This window comes from Podarcis pityusensis (assembly GCF_964106645.2).
Source record: "Podarcis pityusensis genome assembly, chromosome: 10".
NCBI classification, from domain to species: domain Eukaryota; kingdom Metazoa; phylum Chordata; class Lepidosauria; order Squamata; family Lacertidae; genus Podarcis; species Podarcis pityusensis.
The window spans coordinates 34,926,630-34,942,737 of record NC_138035.1 but is presented as its reverse complement, the minus strand read 5'-3'; the positions used below and the strand labels follow the sequence as shown (position 1 = coordinate 34,942,737).

Genomic DNA, 16,108 nt, shown 5'->3' with positions numbered 1-16,108 from the left:
TCTTACTACTTATATGGCAATACTCACTTGCCTGTTGGAAAATCACATGTACATCATCACACATTAAGACTGCATGCATTTCTGCACTCATATTCATATGATGAAAAACACATAAGTGCTCATCATTTTCTTTCATAGAAATTATATCCCATGCCACATGTGAAGCAGTTACCACCATTAACATTTTGGGAAGCAAAGGGGAGTAGAACATCAGGGCAGGAGGTGGCAACCCTTGATGTTTTTATAGCAAATAAATTTTTAAGTACTTACTGTCTCTAACATCTTAAGCATTTACCTCTTTGCGATGTTTCTCACTGCCCAATCCTCGGTCTCTCTGCAGTTTCTCAAACTCAGTGTTTACATCAATTTGAGACACCAAAGTCAGAATTTTATGTGTGAGACCCTGCTCCATCAGTTCATCTGTAAAGCGTGTTGTTATGGATACCAATTCAGGACTGAAATCAAAAGGAACAAATTCCAGAAACACCATTAAAACAAATGTGAAAAACAGAAGCTTCTGTGATGGAGACAAAGCAAAATGCCAAAAGCAGAATCATAATTTATAGGGGAAAACAGGGGCGAATCTCTCTCTTCTGCAGTACTTCAAAAAAATCTAGGTTCAACATAGAAATATTGTTACTGTTTTAGTTTAGGTATTTTCAGAAGCTGTTGCTTAAGAATACAGACCTGAGTTCCAGTGTCCAAGTCTTGCCTCGCCGAGACTGGATGAGTGTCCGCAATGAATTTGCAATGCATCGCTTTCCATCCCAGTATAAAAGAACAGCTACTAAACCCCTGGATAGCCCAGGAAAACGAGGCTGCTGATGCTCCCCTGGAAGAAAGTTACAGTCATAAGAGAAGTCTCCATTTATGCCACCTTTTCTATTATCATTCTCTCTCCCTCCCCTGCCACTGGTGCTCAAATTATGGGTAGAAAGGTAGATGGGCCCTTAATGAAATGCAGAAACCCATCCCTTCTCTCTCTCTTTCACCCACCCACACCATTTCAGCCAAATCATGCCCCACCTACTCTAAGAACAGTAGCTAAGGCAGATAGATTCCCTCTGACCTCCACATAAGTCTTGCACCACCTCTCTTTGCATTGTAACATAGATGGCAAAAATATTCCATATTTTTTCTAGTAATCAGAGTGTCTGAGACTACATGTATTCCAAATTACATCTTACTATTTTAATATTAAATTAATATTTTAATATCTGTTGTACAATTAGCCTGACAATTTTACAGCCTCATGAGCTAGTAAGCTGTGTATATATATGCATGCAAACATGCATATAACATTCTGTAAGAAATTATTCCAGCTTTAGTAATTATGAAAATCTGCTACTTTTATTTTGAATCATCTATTCTACTTCTGCTAATGGTGTAAAGGGACAAGAGCTATGAAGAGACACAGACATACCCCTAAAACAGAGGTATGTCTCTTCAGAATAGAATAGAACAGAATAGAATAGGTAAGCTTGTTCCCATTCCAATATCACATTACCTGCTAAAAGGAGTTCAACAGCTGCCAACTCCCCAATATCGAAAAGATCACTCAGAATAAAGGCCTCTCTGATTAGCTGCTCTGGTAAGAGTCTGGTTCCTTGTTGGCCCTGGATAGCAACTCCTTCTGTACTTGCCTTCTGAACCTTTTCATGCTGTTGGGCATTCTTTGGCTACAAAACAAACAAATCAGAATTGCCAACTCTGACCAAAAATGCATAAGAAAAATGAAATGACATTTCATATGTACAGTATGTCATCATACTGTCAATTCTCCAAACCATGAGAATGAGCTCAACAGCATTTCCCCATTAGGTGCAGTCTTAATACAGTTACCATATGAAACATGATTTAAATAAGCAAGTGCAATACCAACTAAACTTTTTACCACCCATCTCCCGATAGAGGAAAGGTTTACTTTTTACCGGATTTCTGAAGAGAGATATGAAGTCAGACTTGTATTTCTTTAAGATCTGGTCAAGAAGATGTGTTGCTTCAGGTTGCCTTTTCCAGATAGCATTAACCACTGCCTGCCAAATGTCTTTGTAGGGCCCCCACAAACTGGCAGCTAAAAATAATATAAACAATACTTTCACAACAGGAAATTGTGACAAAACATTACAAAAACACAATTAAATCAAATGAATTATCTAAAAGGTGTAGCAAAACCAGCAGTCCTGCTGCCATACAGATAGTAATGCCATCTTTACTGTATTATAAGCAGTAGTGGCTGCTGCAGTCTTGTAGAGGTACACACTAGATGGGGGTTTCTTGCATTCACTTTATGTAAAACAGAATAATTCAACCCCCAAGCCAGATATGCTGGAGTAATTGAGGTTCAGGATGGAGAATGTTCACATGCATACAGTACACACACCAATATGATAATGGTACCCTTCATCCAATTTTCAGATGCATTTCAGCTGATTAGAGGAACAAAGAGTGGGGAAGGGGAGTAAAAAGGAGTCCTCATGCAAGAGCCAGCACAGACTTTAGGTTGCCTTTTATATTAAATATCCCAAACAGCTGCTTTGCACAGGACAAAGCATAAAACCTCTACTCACACTCGCACGTGTGAAGATCCCAGGCAGGAGCCACTGGGCACACAATGCCTCAGTTTGCATGAACCGCTAAGTTGAACTATGACTTAGGACAAATATGCAGCCTTCCAAAGGGGAGCTTACAGCTGCTTTGCTCCTCCTCCTCCTCCCCTGGTCTTGCTGTGTTGCTGAGAGCTACCCCATGGTTTAGCTTAGCATGTCATTAGAACCTGTGCTCATGGCTTGTCTCCTCTAGGCAAACCACAAGTTGTAAACCAAGGCAAATCATTGATTACAGCTCATGATTTGATTGGATGAGACAAACCACAAGCCCAAGTTTGGACAATGTGCTATGCCAAACCATGCCTTTACCCACAGATGAAGAGCAGCCATGATCTCCACTCTGGGAGCACTCACACTTGTGTATTTGCACGAACCAAGTTATTCTGACGGACGTGGGAGTTTATTCCATTTCCTAACCAAAAGTGTTTCCCATATAGAAAATATGCAACAAATGAAGCATCTCGACAGCTAAATGTATTAGTAACTTGGAAATGAAAAGTAGGCAAACACAAGGAAAGCCACAGCTTCTCAGGCAATTACAGTTGCCATTCTAGCTGCATCAAAGTGTGCTTAACCAATGGAGATTAGTGTTCCAAGTATGATGAAAGTTATTCTGCCAGATGTATGAACTCCAAAACAAGCTTCAAAAAACCTTTTCGTTAAAAGTTCCATAACGTCATTATTTTACTGAATGTTTATCAGTGTAGTCAAATGGACGAGATCAGAGGCTACCAAGCAGAAAGTACAGAGAATTCTGAATGACCCAGGAGGAGCCCTATGATGAGTTACATTGTCATAGCAGTGAGGCTTGGCGCGAGGGGAGAGAGGGGCAGCATCCTACTTATCTAACACCCCCCCCAACCGATTTATTGCCGGTTACATTTATGTACTGGCACCGAGCTGTAAAAATTGTATGGGCGAAGCCAATTGACAGGCGCTACGAACTGAAAGGACCGGCACGATGCAGCTGTGGGATGCAACCTTACATCCATTTACCTGGTAGCAAATCCCATTGAAATCAACGGGACTTACTTCCGAGTAGCCGCATGGAGGATTGAAAGGCATATATGTAGGAACGCCGTCAATAGTACGTTGCAGTGGAAGATAGGAGGAGGCGCCACGACGGGCCGCACGATGGTCCCTCCCGCCGTGAAGAGAAGGGCGCCGGCCAGGGCGCCAGGAGCCCCTCGCTCCCGAACTGGGGGGGCGGGGCGGGAGGGAGCCGGGGTCACACTGCGGGACCGACACCTCCCTTCACGGCCTCCGGGCCCCACACGGGCCTCCCCGTACCTGAAATTACCGCCAACGGCGCCGACATCTTGGACGCTCACTGACTCGAGCCAAAGCGCCCTTGCAGCCGAGAAGACCCCGAAACGGTAAGAGGCGTCTAAAATAATGCCTGAGCAATAAATAGCCCTCGGGAAGATGCACACATTTCGGCTGCTGAACAGCCGGTCTCCTCCGTTATCTGGCATTTACTACGCCAAGCGCCACCCCGCTCTCAGTTCATTACAAAAACAAAACGGTTCAGCTTGAACATTTGGAGCACAGGCACAACATAGCCACCTAATCGGTAAGTTCAGGACCCAGAAGCAAAGGATGCTGGGAATTGCGGTTCTTGCTCTCTTCTTGGTAGAAAGGCGGGAAAGGGAAAGCCTTTAAGACTAAACGCTCCTCCTAGGGAATACAGTGGTACCTCTGGCTAAGCACTTAATTCGTTCCAGAGTGTAGTACAGCCCATTATGCACAGTGGAATTTACTTCTCAACAAACCTGCATAGGATTGCGCTACAAAGGGCTGTTATCAACTGGTTTCAGGGTGGTGGTTTCGTTCAACGTAGCTGGGGGTAGGGAAGGACCAGCGAAGTTGCATACAAAAACAATGCTGAATCCTTTATCTTTCTTTAGAGGTTTATAGGTAATTTCTATACTTTTTTCCCCCAACCTGAAAGTAGCAACAGAAGCCTCGATGGTTGATTTGCAGCTCTATGCAACGCAAAGTCCCTGATCCCCATATCAGCTTGGGAAGTGTTTGCGTGTAATGTTTTTAACTCCTCCAATATGTCAATGTCAGTTGTGGGTGATGTTAAAGCGTTAGAGAACACGAGGCGCCTGTTTTGCATTGGGCGGGGGGGGGGCGTGTTGAAAAGCAGCCAACACTTACAAACCCATAAGTGGGTGTTTTCGTATGAAGGATGACGGCTGAATCATCGGAAGCTTTTCTGAAGAACAGCTGGGAAAGCAGCAAAACCAACCAAAAGTCTTGCTGGCACCCAAAACCTGACAGCAGAGGGTAGAGACAAAGAGCGGCTGTATGCTGCAATAGATAAAAGTACGACTAAAGAATAAGTATTTTTTGTCCGTTATAAATATTTGTGTATACACCGGCGCGCTTCGCGTTTAGTTAAATAGCAATGCTGTACAAAAAACAACTACTGGCAAACGACAAAATTCAAAGCGGCCAAAATATATAGGATAAGTACGGCCATGGGCGTAGAGGAGGGCGGGGAGGGACAGCTGTCCACCCTCCAAATCAATAAAAATACATAGCTAACGGAAGTTCTGCCCCCCCCCAACAAAAATCCTGGCTGCGGGTCTTCACAAGCGGGACTGCACCTGCTACAAAAATACTCCCGCATGGGACGCTTCCTATATAATCCTGCCGCCTGCACCCGCCATCACGCGCCTTCTAGCGGCTTCCTGTTTCCTCCCGGTCGCCCTATGGGCTCTTGCGCATGCGCGCTCGGAATAAAGCGCCGTCGGGCAAAAGCAAAACAGCATTTTCCTCTAGCAAAAGTCTGCGTCGCGTGCTCAAGAGACGGTGTCCGGTCTTCCGTGTAAGGCAGCGACCCTCCGTCTTCTGGTAGAAGGGGCGCTGACCTTGCCGCTGCCGTCGGACAGCTGGTCGCCGTGGAGCCGCGATCGCGAGGCGGGTGAGTGGAGCCGCGAGGGCTGGGGCTGCTCGGCTGCTGCGAGCGAGTGGAGGCTTGCAGGGGAGCCTTCAGGCCTCGGCCGGCTAGCGGGTGCCGGGGATCCCTCTGACAGCGGGGAAGAAAGGGGAGGAGGAGGAGGATCTGGAGAGCCAGGACGGCTCTTCTCCCGGCCACGCACATGGTTCAGTGGGCTCCCTTCCTAATGCACACGATCGTGTAAGCCTTAGCCTTCAAGCACACCATACTTCTGCTTAGCGTTTACGTGTGCTAAGCCCTTCATCTCATTTTATGAGAAAATTCGGGCAGATTACATTTCTGTAGTGCAAAAGGTGCATTTTACAGTAAATGGGTTCAGGCCGTAGATGTTTCTAGCTTTCCGAGACTGTAGCGATTGCTACTCTGCAAATTAGTGCTGTGCAACGAAATGGAAAACCAAACGTGCACGATGCTCAGTCTGTAGTATTCGTTATCTGACTTAGGTCAACGTACATGGGACTTCCCTCTTTCCCACCACCCCTTAGCCTCGCAGCAACACTGTGACGGTGATAGGCTAAGAATGAATGGGTAACCTATAATTATCTGGTGAATTGTATGTCTCTGAGGATTTGAACCTAGAGGTCCACAGTCCTAGTCCAGTATTCCAAGCATGGAAACATGCGGGTTTTAGAACTGAGCATGTTGCAGGGCAAATAAAACAGATGCACTTGAATTTGATGCATGGGCCTGTGAGATATGAGTGCATACCCAGAACACGCCAATGTTTAACTTCAGAAATCCATGGTGGTTCTTTTTTTACCTAATTTTTTTTCTTATCAAATTGCTGGTCATTACATCTTAAGAGATTCCAAGGGCCAGTTTGGACATAAGAATTCTGCTTAATAAAATAGGTTATTAAGCCAAGATCAAGGCTTGCACCAGCACACTCCCTCTTTTCCTCCCCTGCATTAGCTTCAGGGCTTTTATTGTGGTTACTGTAATTTTGGTCTTAAAAAGACATCCTGATATGAAATCACGATCAATGTTATCATTCACATGATCTGTTCGGGTTCTGTCCTGTGAAACTCTTCCCCGAGGAGCTTTTGAATGCTTCATAAGCTTAGAGCATATTTTAAAAACCTTACTTTTAAAAAAGCTTTTTATGTGCCCTAGTACTTTAAATATGAGTTCTGTGCTTGCCATTTTAATTCTCAGCATAATTGAATGTATTTTAGCCTATTAAATTATGACAGTATTGTTTGGTATACCACTTTTGAGGTCATGTGTTAAGAAAATGGTATTAAGTATCTTAAAGTAACAAAACATGGTTTATTTTATGATAAATAGGATATTTCACAGCACACTGCAGATAGTAGACATTTTCCATCAAATAAGGTTGGAAAATAGACAAATAAAAATATGTTAAAAATAACTAATGTAAAATCTGACAATATACCGTAATTCATAATCAAATTAGCTTGCTCAGAATGGTTACAAAATTCTTTAATAACCATTGATTTTTACAAGGAATTGAAATGTGCACCAGATTAGGTCAATGGAACAAGATCCACCAGAGTCACAGAAACTTCAGCATCTTACCACCTGCTGTCACAACCATCATTGCAGAAAAGAACATTTGTCTTGCTGACTCTTCTTTTTTCCTCTTTCAGGAGCTTTACTCTTGTTGGCCACCATGTTTGTGTTAGTGGAGATGACAGATACTGTGCGGATTCCTCCATGGCAGTTTGAAAGGAAGCTTAATGATGCTATCACTGAAGAGTTGAATAAGAAATTAGCCAATAAGGTAAAGCTTAAGTGTTGTAGGCCATGACGGCTGACTAAAGTTTTTTAATGGGCAACTATTGTAAATGTGAAGATTTTTAGAAACAGACCAGTTTGTTGACTGAAAATAGCATCTGTAGCTTAGTGTTAATAAAGAGTATAATGTCACATGTAATACTAGGCATGATGCAAAATCACATAACTTAACGGGTGTAATTGCAGTGGCTACAGTAGTTTGCACAACTATGGAAAAATAACTACCAGATTTTGACCAGTCTAAATTCAGTATCCAAGTGAGATGCAATGTAGTGTAAGACTAGAAAGTAAATGGGAGGCAAAAAATAAGTAGAAACTAGAAGTGGAGCATCCGTTTAGGAAACACACTCAAATTTCTTCTTAATTATCTCATCTTTCTCTACTGCTTTTGCCAGTTGAGGCCAGCACGTATAAATAATTTTCTGCTAAACAATTATTTTGAATCAGTTCACCAGTTTGGTTCATCTGCCCAGCTTTCCTTGTGCATAAACTCTGGCATATTGTTTCAGGAAGGCTTAACACATTTCCTCTAGTGGCTGGAATTTATTGCTCTCCGGATTTTGTCTTCCCCACCCCCAAACAGGTTGTGTATAATGTTGGCCTCTGCATCTGCCTTTACGACATCACAAAACTGGAAGATTCCTACATATTCCCAGGAGACGGTGCATCCCATACAAAAGGTTTGCCTCTTATTCTTCTTAATATGAGCGCTTTGGATTGGTAGGAGAGTTGACAACCACAAAATTTAAGAGAGGTGCCTAAAGCAGTATGAACACGAGTAGACAGCACTACAGTACTTTAAGATCTCTATTTTCTTTGTCGGAATCTACGTTTTGCTGGTAAAGCAACAGATAATTTCTGTAGCAAATACATTTGGGAACTGCTTCATAGGCAGAAATCAGAAGAAGTCCCTTTCATTTCATTTAATCCTTAGAACTTGCTATCCCTTAAGAGAGTTATGGTGACACACTAGGTATACTGCAGTACCACATTTTCTTACCTATTGCCAATATTCTCAAGGAGGTAGGCTTGTTCTACATGTTGATATTGATGTTCTAGGCTGGAGAAATAGAAATATGATATGCTGACCTATGGCAGGGTTGGGGAGCAATTTCAGCAGGTGGACTAGATCCAGAAGTGACCAGCCCTCCATAAGCCACTTTGACAGGTGGTCACTTTATTGGCCATGCCTATTGCTTAGACATATCTCCTGTGTAGGATCTGATGTGCAGGCACACATTAAAAAGCATGGTATAAATAGCTTGCAGTACCATGGTGTATATGCCAACTTTGGAAGCACGTTTACAATGGGACAATCCCAAGTAAGTGGGTGCCGGATGCGGTTTAGGCTTTGTTTTCGGATTCACATTTGGAAAAGCAGGGTTCTTGTGCCTTTAAAAGCTGCGTCTCAACTATCAGGCTGCCGGGGGGGAGGTGTTTTACCCACGCACCACATGGCAGCCATGTTGTGTTATGCAGTGTCCCTCCATGGCAGCCATTTTGTAACTAGTGCCAACAGGGCTCTCAAAATTAAAAACATGCCAATTGGTCAAAAAAAGTTGGTGATCCCTGTCTTAAATTCTCAACTTATCACAATGTTCTCCTTTAGAATGCTGATGGATTTATCAGTCATGGAATGGTGATAGTATATTACTTGCAATGTCTTTAATATGTACCTTTATGCTCCTGCATAAATGACACTTGTTGTTATCCTTTCCCTTGACTTGTTTTTGCTATTTTTTTATTCATCAGTTTCTTACGGAAAATGAAAGGTACTGACAGACTTTTTCCAGTGTGTATTTCAGTTGTTCACTCTAGAAACTGCTGGTGTCTTGACCTTCATTTATCTTGTACATCTAATATCTGACAAGACAAATCTAAAAGACGACTTGGGTGCAAACAGGGCCACTCTAATCTTCATTTCCCTTACTGCTGCAGTTCACTCAGCACTGTCCTATTTGCTCTAGTTACCGATCAAAACAAGTCTATTTTCAGTCTGCCAGGCTTGCAGAATCTCAAAAAGCTGACACAGCTGCCCAGAAACTGGACTGATATGCTATGCACATCATTAGAGCAATGACATAGAAGCATAGATTGAAAGCATAGTTTTCCTTAGGATTTCTCAGACAGTTTTGGAGAGATGCAATTAATGATGTGCGATCATGGTAATTTTGAAATTCTTAGACCCCTAAACATGAGTGTCTCCACTTGTACATCCAGCTGTGTGCATGTCTGAGTGTAGATACTGGATTTTGTCAAGTAGAGAAGGTCAGAAGCAAGTGCCAACTCCACTCACCCATGATTTGCCAGTATCGTGGTTTTGGGTCTTTTGGTTCTGCCCTGCATTTACTACAGCATTTACACCTTCCCATTGGAGCCCATGTCCTTTATTTAAAGAGACAAAACCCTTATGCTTCTGTTAAACAACAACTACAAACATTTTGCCACACTTGCTTTGGTGATTGTAGGAACAGCCACTGAAACTTAGGAGGTTTTGGCTTGAAATGGGAGTACCACTGTATGGTGGTATTTGAGCCTGCTCAGCCCATTCATTATTTATCAGAGTTTTTTCAGAAACTAGTAAATAGCAAAATGCTAGTACAGTCATACCTCGGGTTACAGATGCTTCGGGTTGCGCAATTTTGGGTTGTGCACCGTGCCGAACCCAGAAGTACCAGAATGGGTTACTTCCGGGTTTCTGCGCATGCGCAGAAGTGCCAAATCGCAACCTGTGCAGACCCGACACTGTGGGTTGCGGACGCGCCTCCCGCACGGATCACGTTCACAACCCGAGTGTCCACTGTATTGGTTTGTTATTTTAGCGATCCATAGGGAGGGAGTGAATCGTGACTTGTTCAAGCAGCATATTGTGTTGCTTTTTTCTTTTTCAGTGCATTTTCGGTATGTTGTGTTTCACCCCTTTCTGGATGAAATTCTGGTTGGAGTAATAAAAGGCTGCAGTCTGGAAGGAGTTCGGGGTAAATTTTAACTTTTACTAGTAATTCACCAAATAATCACGGGAATATTGTGGGTAGGACTGCAGTGGGTGTCTAGAATTATGAAATATCATACCAAGATAACCAGTAGATATGTCTCAAAAGAAAGACTATTCTATTAATAAAGTTTGAAGTTACTATGGTTAAGATGTTTGGAACCACTCCTTCATAGCAGCAAAACATTGCCAAAAGAACTGAACTTCAGTTTCTTTTCTGAAAAATAAAGAAATAAAAATAAGTCAATATAGAACGAAAGGTGGAAAAACATATTTGAGGCTTAAAGTTGTTCTTCTTTATTGTCTTGATGGATATTCTAATTCTGCATTTATTAAATTTACAGTACAGCGGAGAGAATGCTGGACATAGTTTCAGATTCCTTATTGGATATGCCACTAGGTGATGACATGGGGAAAGCTTAAATTCTAGGAATCACATTGCATCCATCTTGCTTCTTTATTAATCTGAACTTCTTTTTTGTAGTTTCACTTGGGTTCTTTGATGACATCATCATTCCTCCAGAATCCCTACAGCAACCTGCCAAGTTGTATCCTCTAAACAGCTCTGTGATGCTGGATGTCTAAAGATGTATAATATGAAAGCTACTTCCCTTCAGATGGAGTCTGTTTTTACTTAATGCAAAAACCCCTATGAGTATGTTGCAAAACGTTCCAGTAGATTGTCTGTTATTTAATGTTAGACTAATATTAACATTAAGTCACTATTCCACAGCTCAGGAAAGCATCCATATAATTTTTGAAAAACTGGGTGTATCCAACACTTTCACAATGGATCTTTCATTTACCCTCATCCCTGCCCCCCCCCCCCCAGCTTATTTAGAGAGGAATTATCAGACATTGTGAGTTGTGTCATCTGGTGCTGCAGGTGTAAGAGGTCAGGGTTGCAGGGCACAAGATTCCTTCGCCTAATCTTAGGCAACCTCCCCGGGCACAAACTCTGAAGCCATGGATGGACGCAGCCTTCAATGTTTGGCAGGGCCCCCAGACTCTGTAGGGAAGCTTTGTGGAAACTGTTGGGGAAGAGAAAAAGATCCATTGCACAAAGCTGCCTTCTGCTTGCACATTGGATTCAACCCAAAGATTAGTTGTGTTGAGGGCAGTTGTGTGAAGGGCATTAATATGAAGCTGAGGTTTGGGAAGCGGCAGTCCAAGTCAAACGTCTTCTTTGTTCCCATCCTGAGACCTATGGTTAGTTGCTGGATTGAATTCAGTTTTATTGCTGCATAACATAAGAGACACTTATTAGCAGATCTAGCATGGTCTGTGTTCTGTGAGAAAACCTTGTACAGGGGACAGCGAAATGCATTTTCCAGAATGCATTTAGGATAATTTGCAGCAGAAAAGTTTCCATTGCTGTTGAAAGTGATCTAATTTAGCATTATTTTACTTGTACTGTACTTAAGTTACAAAGCTGTGAGAGCCAATCTCAGAAAAGGGATTTCATACTTGAATTTGAACTTCTATGCCTTCTTATCGCACTGTTGCCTTAACTCTCTATGTGCCCAGTGATGAAGCAGAACAAGTATGGGTTTGGGAATATGAGACCGAAGAAGGAGCCCATGACCTGTATATGGATACAGGAGAGGAAATCCGTTTCCGGGTGGTTGATGAAACTTTCATTGACACATCCCCAACAGGCCCAAGCTCTGCAGAGCCCTCCACCTCTAGTGCCACAGAGGAGGTGCAGAAGAAGGAAGCCCCCTACACACTAGTGGTAACTATTTAACACTACTCCTTTCTACATAGGCTTTTGAAATATCCTTTCACTACCTAAAAGTAGTCACATTCTTGGTGACAGGATGTAGACCTTATTCTTTCAACTATTTATAATTGTGAGGAAAGGGTATGTGAGGATCTCTACGTGCCCTCAGAATGAAAAACTCAGAAATCAGAATACTGCAGATTAGATGGATAACCCAGATTTTCATGTGCTAAATTCTAACATATATTCTTTCTCTGTGCAGGGATCTATCAGTGAGCCTGGTCTGGGTCTCCTATCCTGGTGGACAAACAGTTAGCCAAAGGGAAAGACTTCTACAAGATGGGCATTTACCAGATTGGAAAAGCCAGTGTGTGCATTTTTCTCTCCTTAGAAAGCAACTGCAGAATGGAAACACTGTGTTTCTATTTCTACTTTACCCTAGTTTTGAAGTAGAAGATGAGTGGGAACATCCAGTGTGATGTCATCAACACAGAATATTTGCATACCATGGCCCTGTCAACAAACTGGTGGTTCTGATCTTTCTACCTAGCAGAACTGGGTACAAGAACCTAAGAAGAATCTGCTACCCTAGAAGAAATTTGAGACAGGATTTGTGTTTAAAGCAGATGCAAGAAGAAACTTTGAAACACTTCAGTCTAGAAGAAACCAGTAGTGATTTGAGAGGTGGAGAGGAATGATGTTATGAAAGCTTGCAGTCATTTTACTCAATCCCTCTTGTTCCTTTTCCCCATTTGGATGGAGGTGTTTCTGACAGTGGAGGAAATTCATGCCCTGGCTTTTAAAGGTCACATACTGATAAGGAAGACTAGTAAAGCTAGGGCAAGGGTAAGAATCGAATCTATATAGCCATCAGGCTGCCTCCAATGGGTCCTCCTGAATATCTTGGAACTATTTGCTTAACCCCTGGCAAATTCAGTGAGCCACTGTACTTGCAGAACACTCTAATAAATGGGGTTAGTAAGTTTTCAGTGTTTAGAGAGCAAACAAACCTTGTTAGCTGCCCTTCTTAATCTTGCTGTCTTCCATGAAAACATGTGGCTTGAGTTTGTTTTTAGCTTAGAAATGTAGATGGATTATAGCCTTTTTTCCCTCTACAGAACAAAATTCTAATGAAAGTTGTTGTAGATGTGAATGACATCTCAAAACTCAACAACTTTTGTTGACTTTCTGTATAAGGAGGCAGATGTTCACATCTTGAAGTAGATAATTCTTCCTTGGGCATTGAATAGGAGTGCAAACATAGACAATGGCCATTCAGTTTTTGGTCTTTGACTGCATTGTAGTGGAAAATATAGAACATTGGGCAGCAGTGCAAAAGGCACACAAAGATACAATCAGAAAACACAATAAAAACATTCCTACGGCATCATAGGACTATACATGTGGACCACTAATGCGAAAAGCAAAGCTAGGTCTACCAGAGCATCAGGTAATAAATATAGCTCTTCATTTTAAGAAGGGCTTTTGACGTACACATCTTCTACGGTAACATACTTGAATAGAGCCTGCTTCTTGATGGCAATATATTTGGCTTACAAGTGCACCAGTGAAGCCGCTCTGCCTTGGCTGTTCTGCTTCAAAGCCTTGATTGGAGGTTTTAATGCTGCTGTAACCCACTGAGGGTTGTGCAGGACATCTGCTTCTGATGTTCCTATGCGAGGGGATTACTGTAGAGCCAGTGTTTTTCTAATAAGTATTGCTAGTGTATAATGGCTGGAACAGCAGCTTTGGTTATAAAGGATATGAGTTAACTATACAGCCAGAGAAGTGGCAATGCCATCAGGTTTTTGACTGCTTTTCAATGAAAGCCTCCTGAAATGGAGGTACCTGAAGTTCCAATAAACTTTGCACTGGTTTAAATCTTCTATTTTATTGTATAGCGCTGCCTAAAAGAATTTACATTTTTATGTGATGTTGACATGACACATCAACCAATTTAATAGAGTTTTAAGCACCTAAATGAAGTTCCCCAGAAATAACCACTTGTTCTTTCTTGCCATTAAGCAAAGGCTTTTCTGTTGTGACTCACTCTATAGAATCTGAACCAGCTTAATTAATACATACACTCAGGCTCCTAGCCAATAACCAATTATGTTGGAGTTAGCACCACTGAAATCAGTAAGACTTTTGAGTAGACATGATTTTTTTATTTAAAATATATATTGTTTAATCATTAGAATTTCTATTCAATGACATTTTTTAAAAACCATATATTTAAAAAATAATAAATTATAAACTCAAGCACTGCTTTAAAATGCTTGCTGAACAAGAGAGTCACGTGGCTGTTCAAGAAGTGCTTTGTCTAAGCTCTGCTGAGGGTTGGGCCCACTGCACTGATTGTACAGCATTGTATTGCTTTTATTCCACATGGTTGGAAGGACACATTTGAAATCCATAAGTAACTTTAGAGAATATTAGAATCATAGTCTTTATTTTAACCCTTGTATATAACACGCTTCAATGTGGAAAATTCCCAGGATAACTTCAATGCATCCAGCAGAGTAACAAAGTAATCCAAAAATTATAAAATAAGCATAAACCAAGTAAAAGGCAGCATTAAATTCACAGCTCAAAGGGCTAAAGAAATGAGCTTTGTGTGTGTGCCATTTTCTGACCAGTCAATGTTTCAGTAAATCTGCCACAATTATTGAGTAATGCTGTTCCAAGATGGCCTAGATTAAAAATTGAAAGACACTAACCAAATAAAATTGGAATTTAAAGCGCCTCATAAAATTCATAACAAGCACTCATAACATCTAATTCACCATACATTAGTCTAAAAAACCCCAGCAATTTGCACAGAACACGTGAGGGGGGAGCAATAGCTCCCATATCAAAAACTGAATTGCTAGCATTTGATCTACTATACTAAAACATGGCGGAAACCTTTTAGCTGGTTGCAGCTCCCCCCAACCCCTCACTTGGAAACAAGTCGTGTTTACCCAACGTTGTCGGAGCGAGTTCTTGGCATCCCAGAAACTTGTTTCCAGCACATAAACTGGCTCGAAATCTTCCCTTGCCGAGGCGTTTCCTGTTCTTGGAGCCTCCGTAATAATACTTGGCCTCCCAAATAACGTATTTTAAGTCTTGGTAAGAGACCGCGTTGACATACCTTGCTTGGCTTCATATTTAATTTTATTTTGAGTGCGAACGAGGGCCAGTTTGGAGTATCGCAGAATTCTTGGGCGCCTCGGCCCAACAAGCCTACGAAGGAAAGGTGAAGGAGAACGGAGCCCCCCGATAGGCAGGAGCGGCTCCCAGGACGCGAACTGCCGCCGACACCGCGGCCATTTTGAAAAACCGGAACGACGTGACGTTTCCTAAAGCGCCGTCGTCGACGAGAGGCCCCCAGAGCAGCAAAGGCGCCCTAAGTAGCGCCGGGATAGAAGCGTCATTTTCTTAGGGCCGAGGGACCCCGCTGCAGATTCTCAGAAGGCTCCCTCAGACGACAGAAGCTACTCCTCTTGTTATGCTGCAAAACAAAGTCGTAATCTGTGCTAACGGAATTCTTCTGACACAATGACAACCATCAGCCTTGGTTAATCCTGAATGTAAGGACCCAGAAGCAATGGACGCTGGGAAGTGTAGTCCCAGGCTGCCTCGTGGAGGGTAGCGGGAAAGGATGAAGTGTACTCGTTCGGTTCTGGGAGTCGAGCGTCTGTTTGGCAAAGCCGTTCTCTTCAGTTAACTTATCTTAATTTAAAAATAAACATGTTTCGCAGCCTCCATTCTCTGTGTGATTTCAAGGTTGCTTTCGGGTGGAATTAGCAATCGTGGTTTTGCTTAAATATAGCAAGGCAAGCACATGCCCAAAATAAGTAGCTTGGGAAGGTTTTAAAAGTATTCCAGAATAACACTTTAGAATAACACTTTAAGGCTGTGTTATGTACTGCGTTGAATAGGATCCAAATTGCAGCAGTCTGATTGGTCCTAGAACAATAGGATTCAGAATGCAGCAGTCTGATTGGTCCTAGAACAATAGGATTCAGAATGCAGCAGTCTGATTGGTCCACAGGAGCCACCCAATCCAACTCCAG

The 16,108-nt window shown here is 42.2% G+C and overlaps 2 protein-coding genes and 1 long non-coding RNA gene across 3 annotated transcripts in view; 1 reads left to right on the top strand and 2 right to left on the bottom strand.

The window, feature by feature from the left end:
• Positions 1-3,988, bottom strand: part of NUP205 (nucleoporin 205) — a 36,676-nt gene extending 32,688 nt beyond the window's left edge. Inside the window, exons 1-5 of the mRNA XM_080971991.1 lie at positions 3,900-3,988; positions 1,932-2,074; positions 1,508-1,679; positions 688-832; positions 296-455 (exon numbers count right to left, since the gene is read on the bottom strand). Coding sequence (XP_080828117.1) covers positions 296-455; positions 688-832; positions 1,508-1,679; positions 1,932-2,074; positions 3,900-3,927 — 648 coding nt within the window. The 5' untranslated portion in view covers positions 3,928-3,988. The remainder of the gene's footprint in view (positions 1-295; positions 456-687; positions 833-1,507; positions 1,680-1,931; positions 2,075-3,899) is intronic.
• Positions 3,989-5,348: 1,360 nt separating this feature from the next.
• Positions 5,349-13,931, top strand: POLR3H (RNA polymerase III subunit H). Its single transcript, XM_080972103.1, has 7 exons — positions 5,349-5,541; positions 7,188-7,321; positions 7,919-8,015; positions 10,227-10,313; positions 10,812-10,875; positions 11,855-12,062; positions 12,313-13,931. The coding sequence occupies exons 2-7, from the start codon at positions 7,211-7,213 to the stop codon at positions 12,364-12,366; spliced, it is 621 nt and encodes a 206-aa protein (XP_080828229.1). The 5' UTR covers positions 5,349-5,541; positions 7,188-7,210; the 3' UTR covers positions 12,367-13,931.
• Positions 10,601-15,452, bottom strand: LOC308457874. The gene is made up of 2 exons (XR_013977129.1): positions 15,184-15,452; positions 10,601-11,358 (listed from the first exon to the last, which is right to left on the bottom strand). It is a non-coding gene; the product is annotated as an uncharacterized lncRNA (long non-coding RNA).
• Between the last annotated feature and the right edge of the window lie 656 nt (positions 15,453-16,108).

What these genes read in the sequence shown, in the direction of transcription:
- POLR3H (XM_080972103.1), top strand. Translation starts at nt 7,211, where the DNA reads ATGTTTGTGTTAGTGGAGATGACAGATACTGTGCGGATTCCTCCATGG. An exon ending in CGGTGCATCCCATACAAAAG is followed by an intron (nt 8,016 to 10,226) that starts GTTTGCCTCTTA and finishes TTTCTTTTTCAG; the next exon opens with TGCATTTTCGGTATGTTGTG. An exon ending in AAGCCCCCTACACACTAGTG is followed by an intron (nt 12,063 to 12,312) that starts GTAACTATTTAA and finishes TTCTCTGTGCAG; the next exon opens with GGATCTATCAGTGAGCCTGG.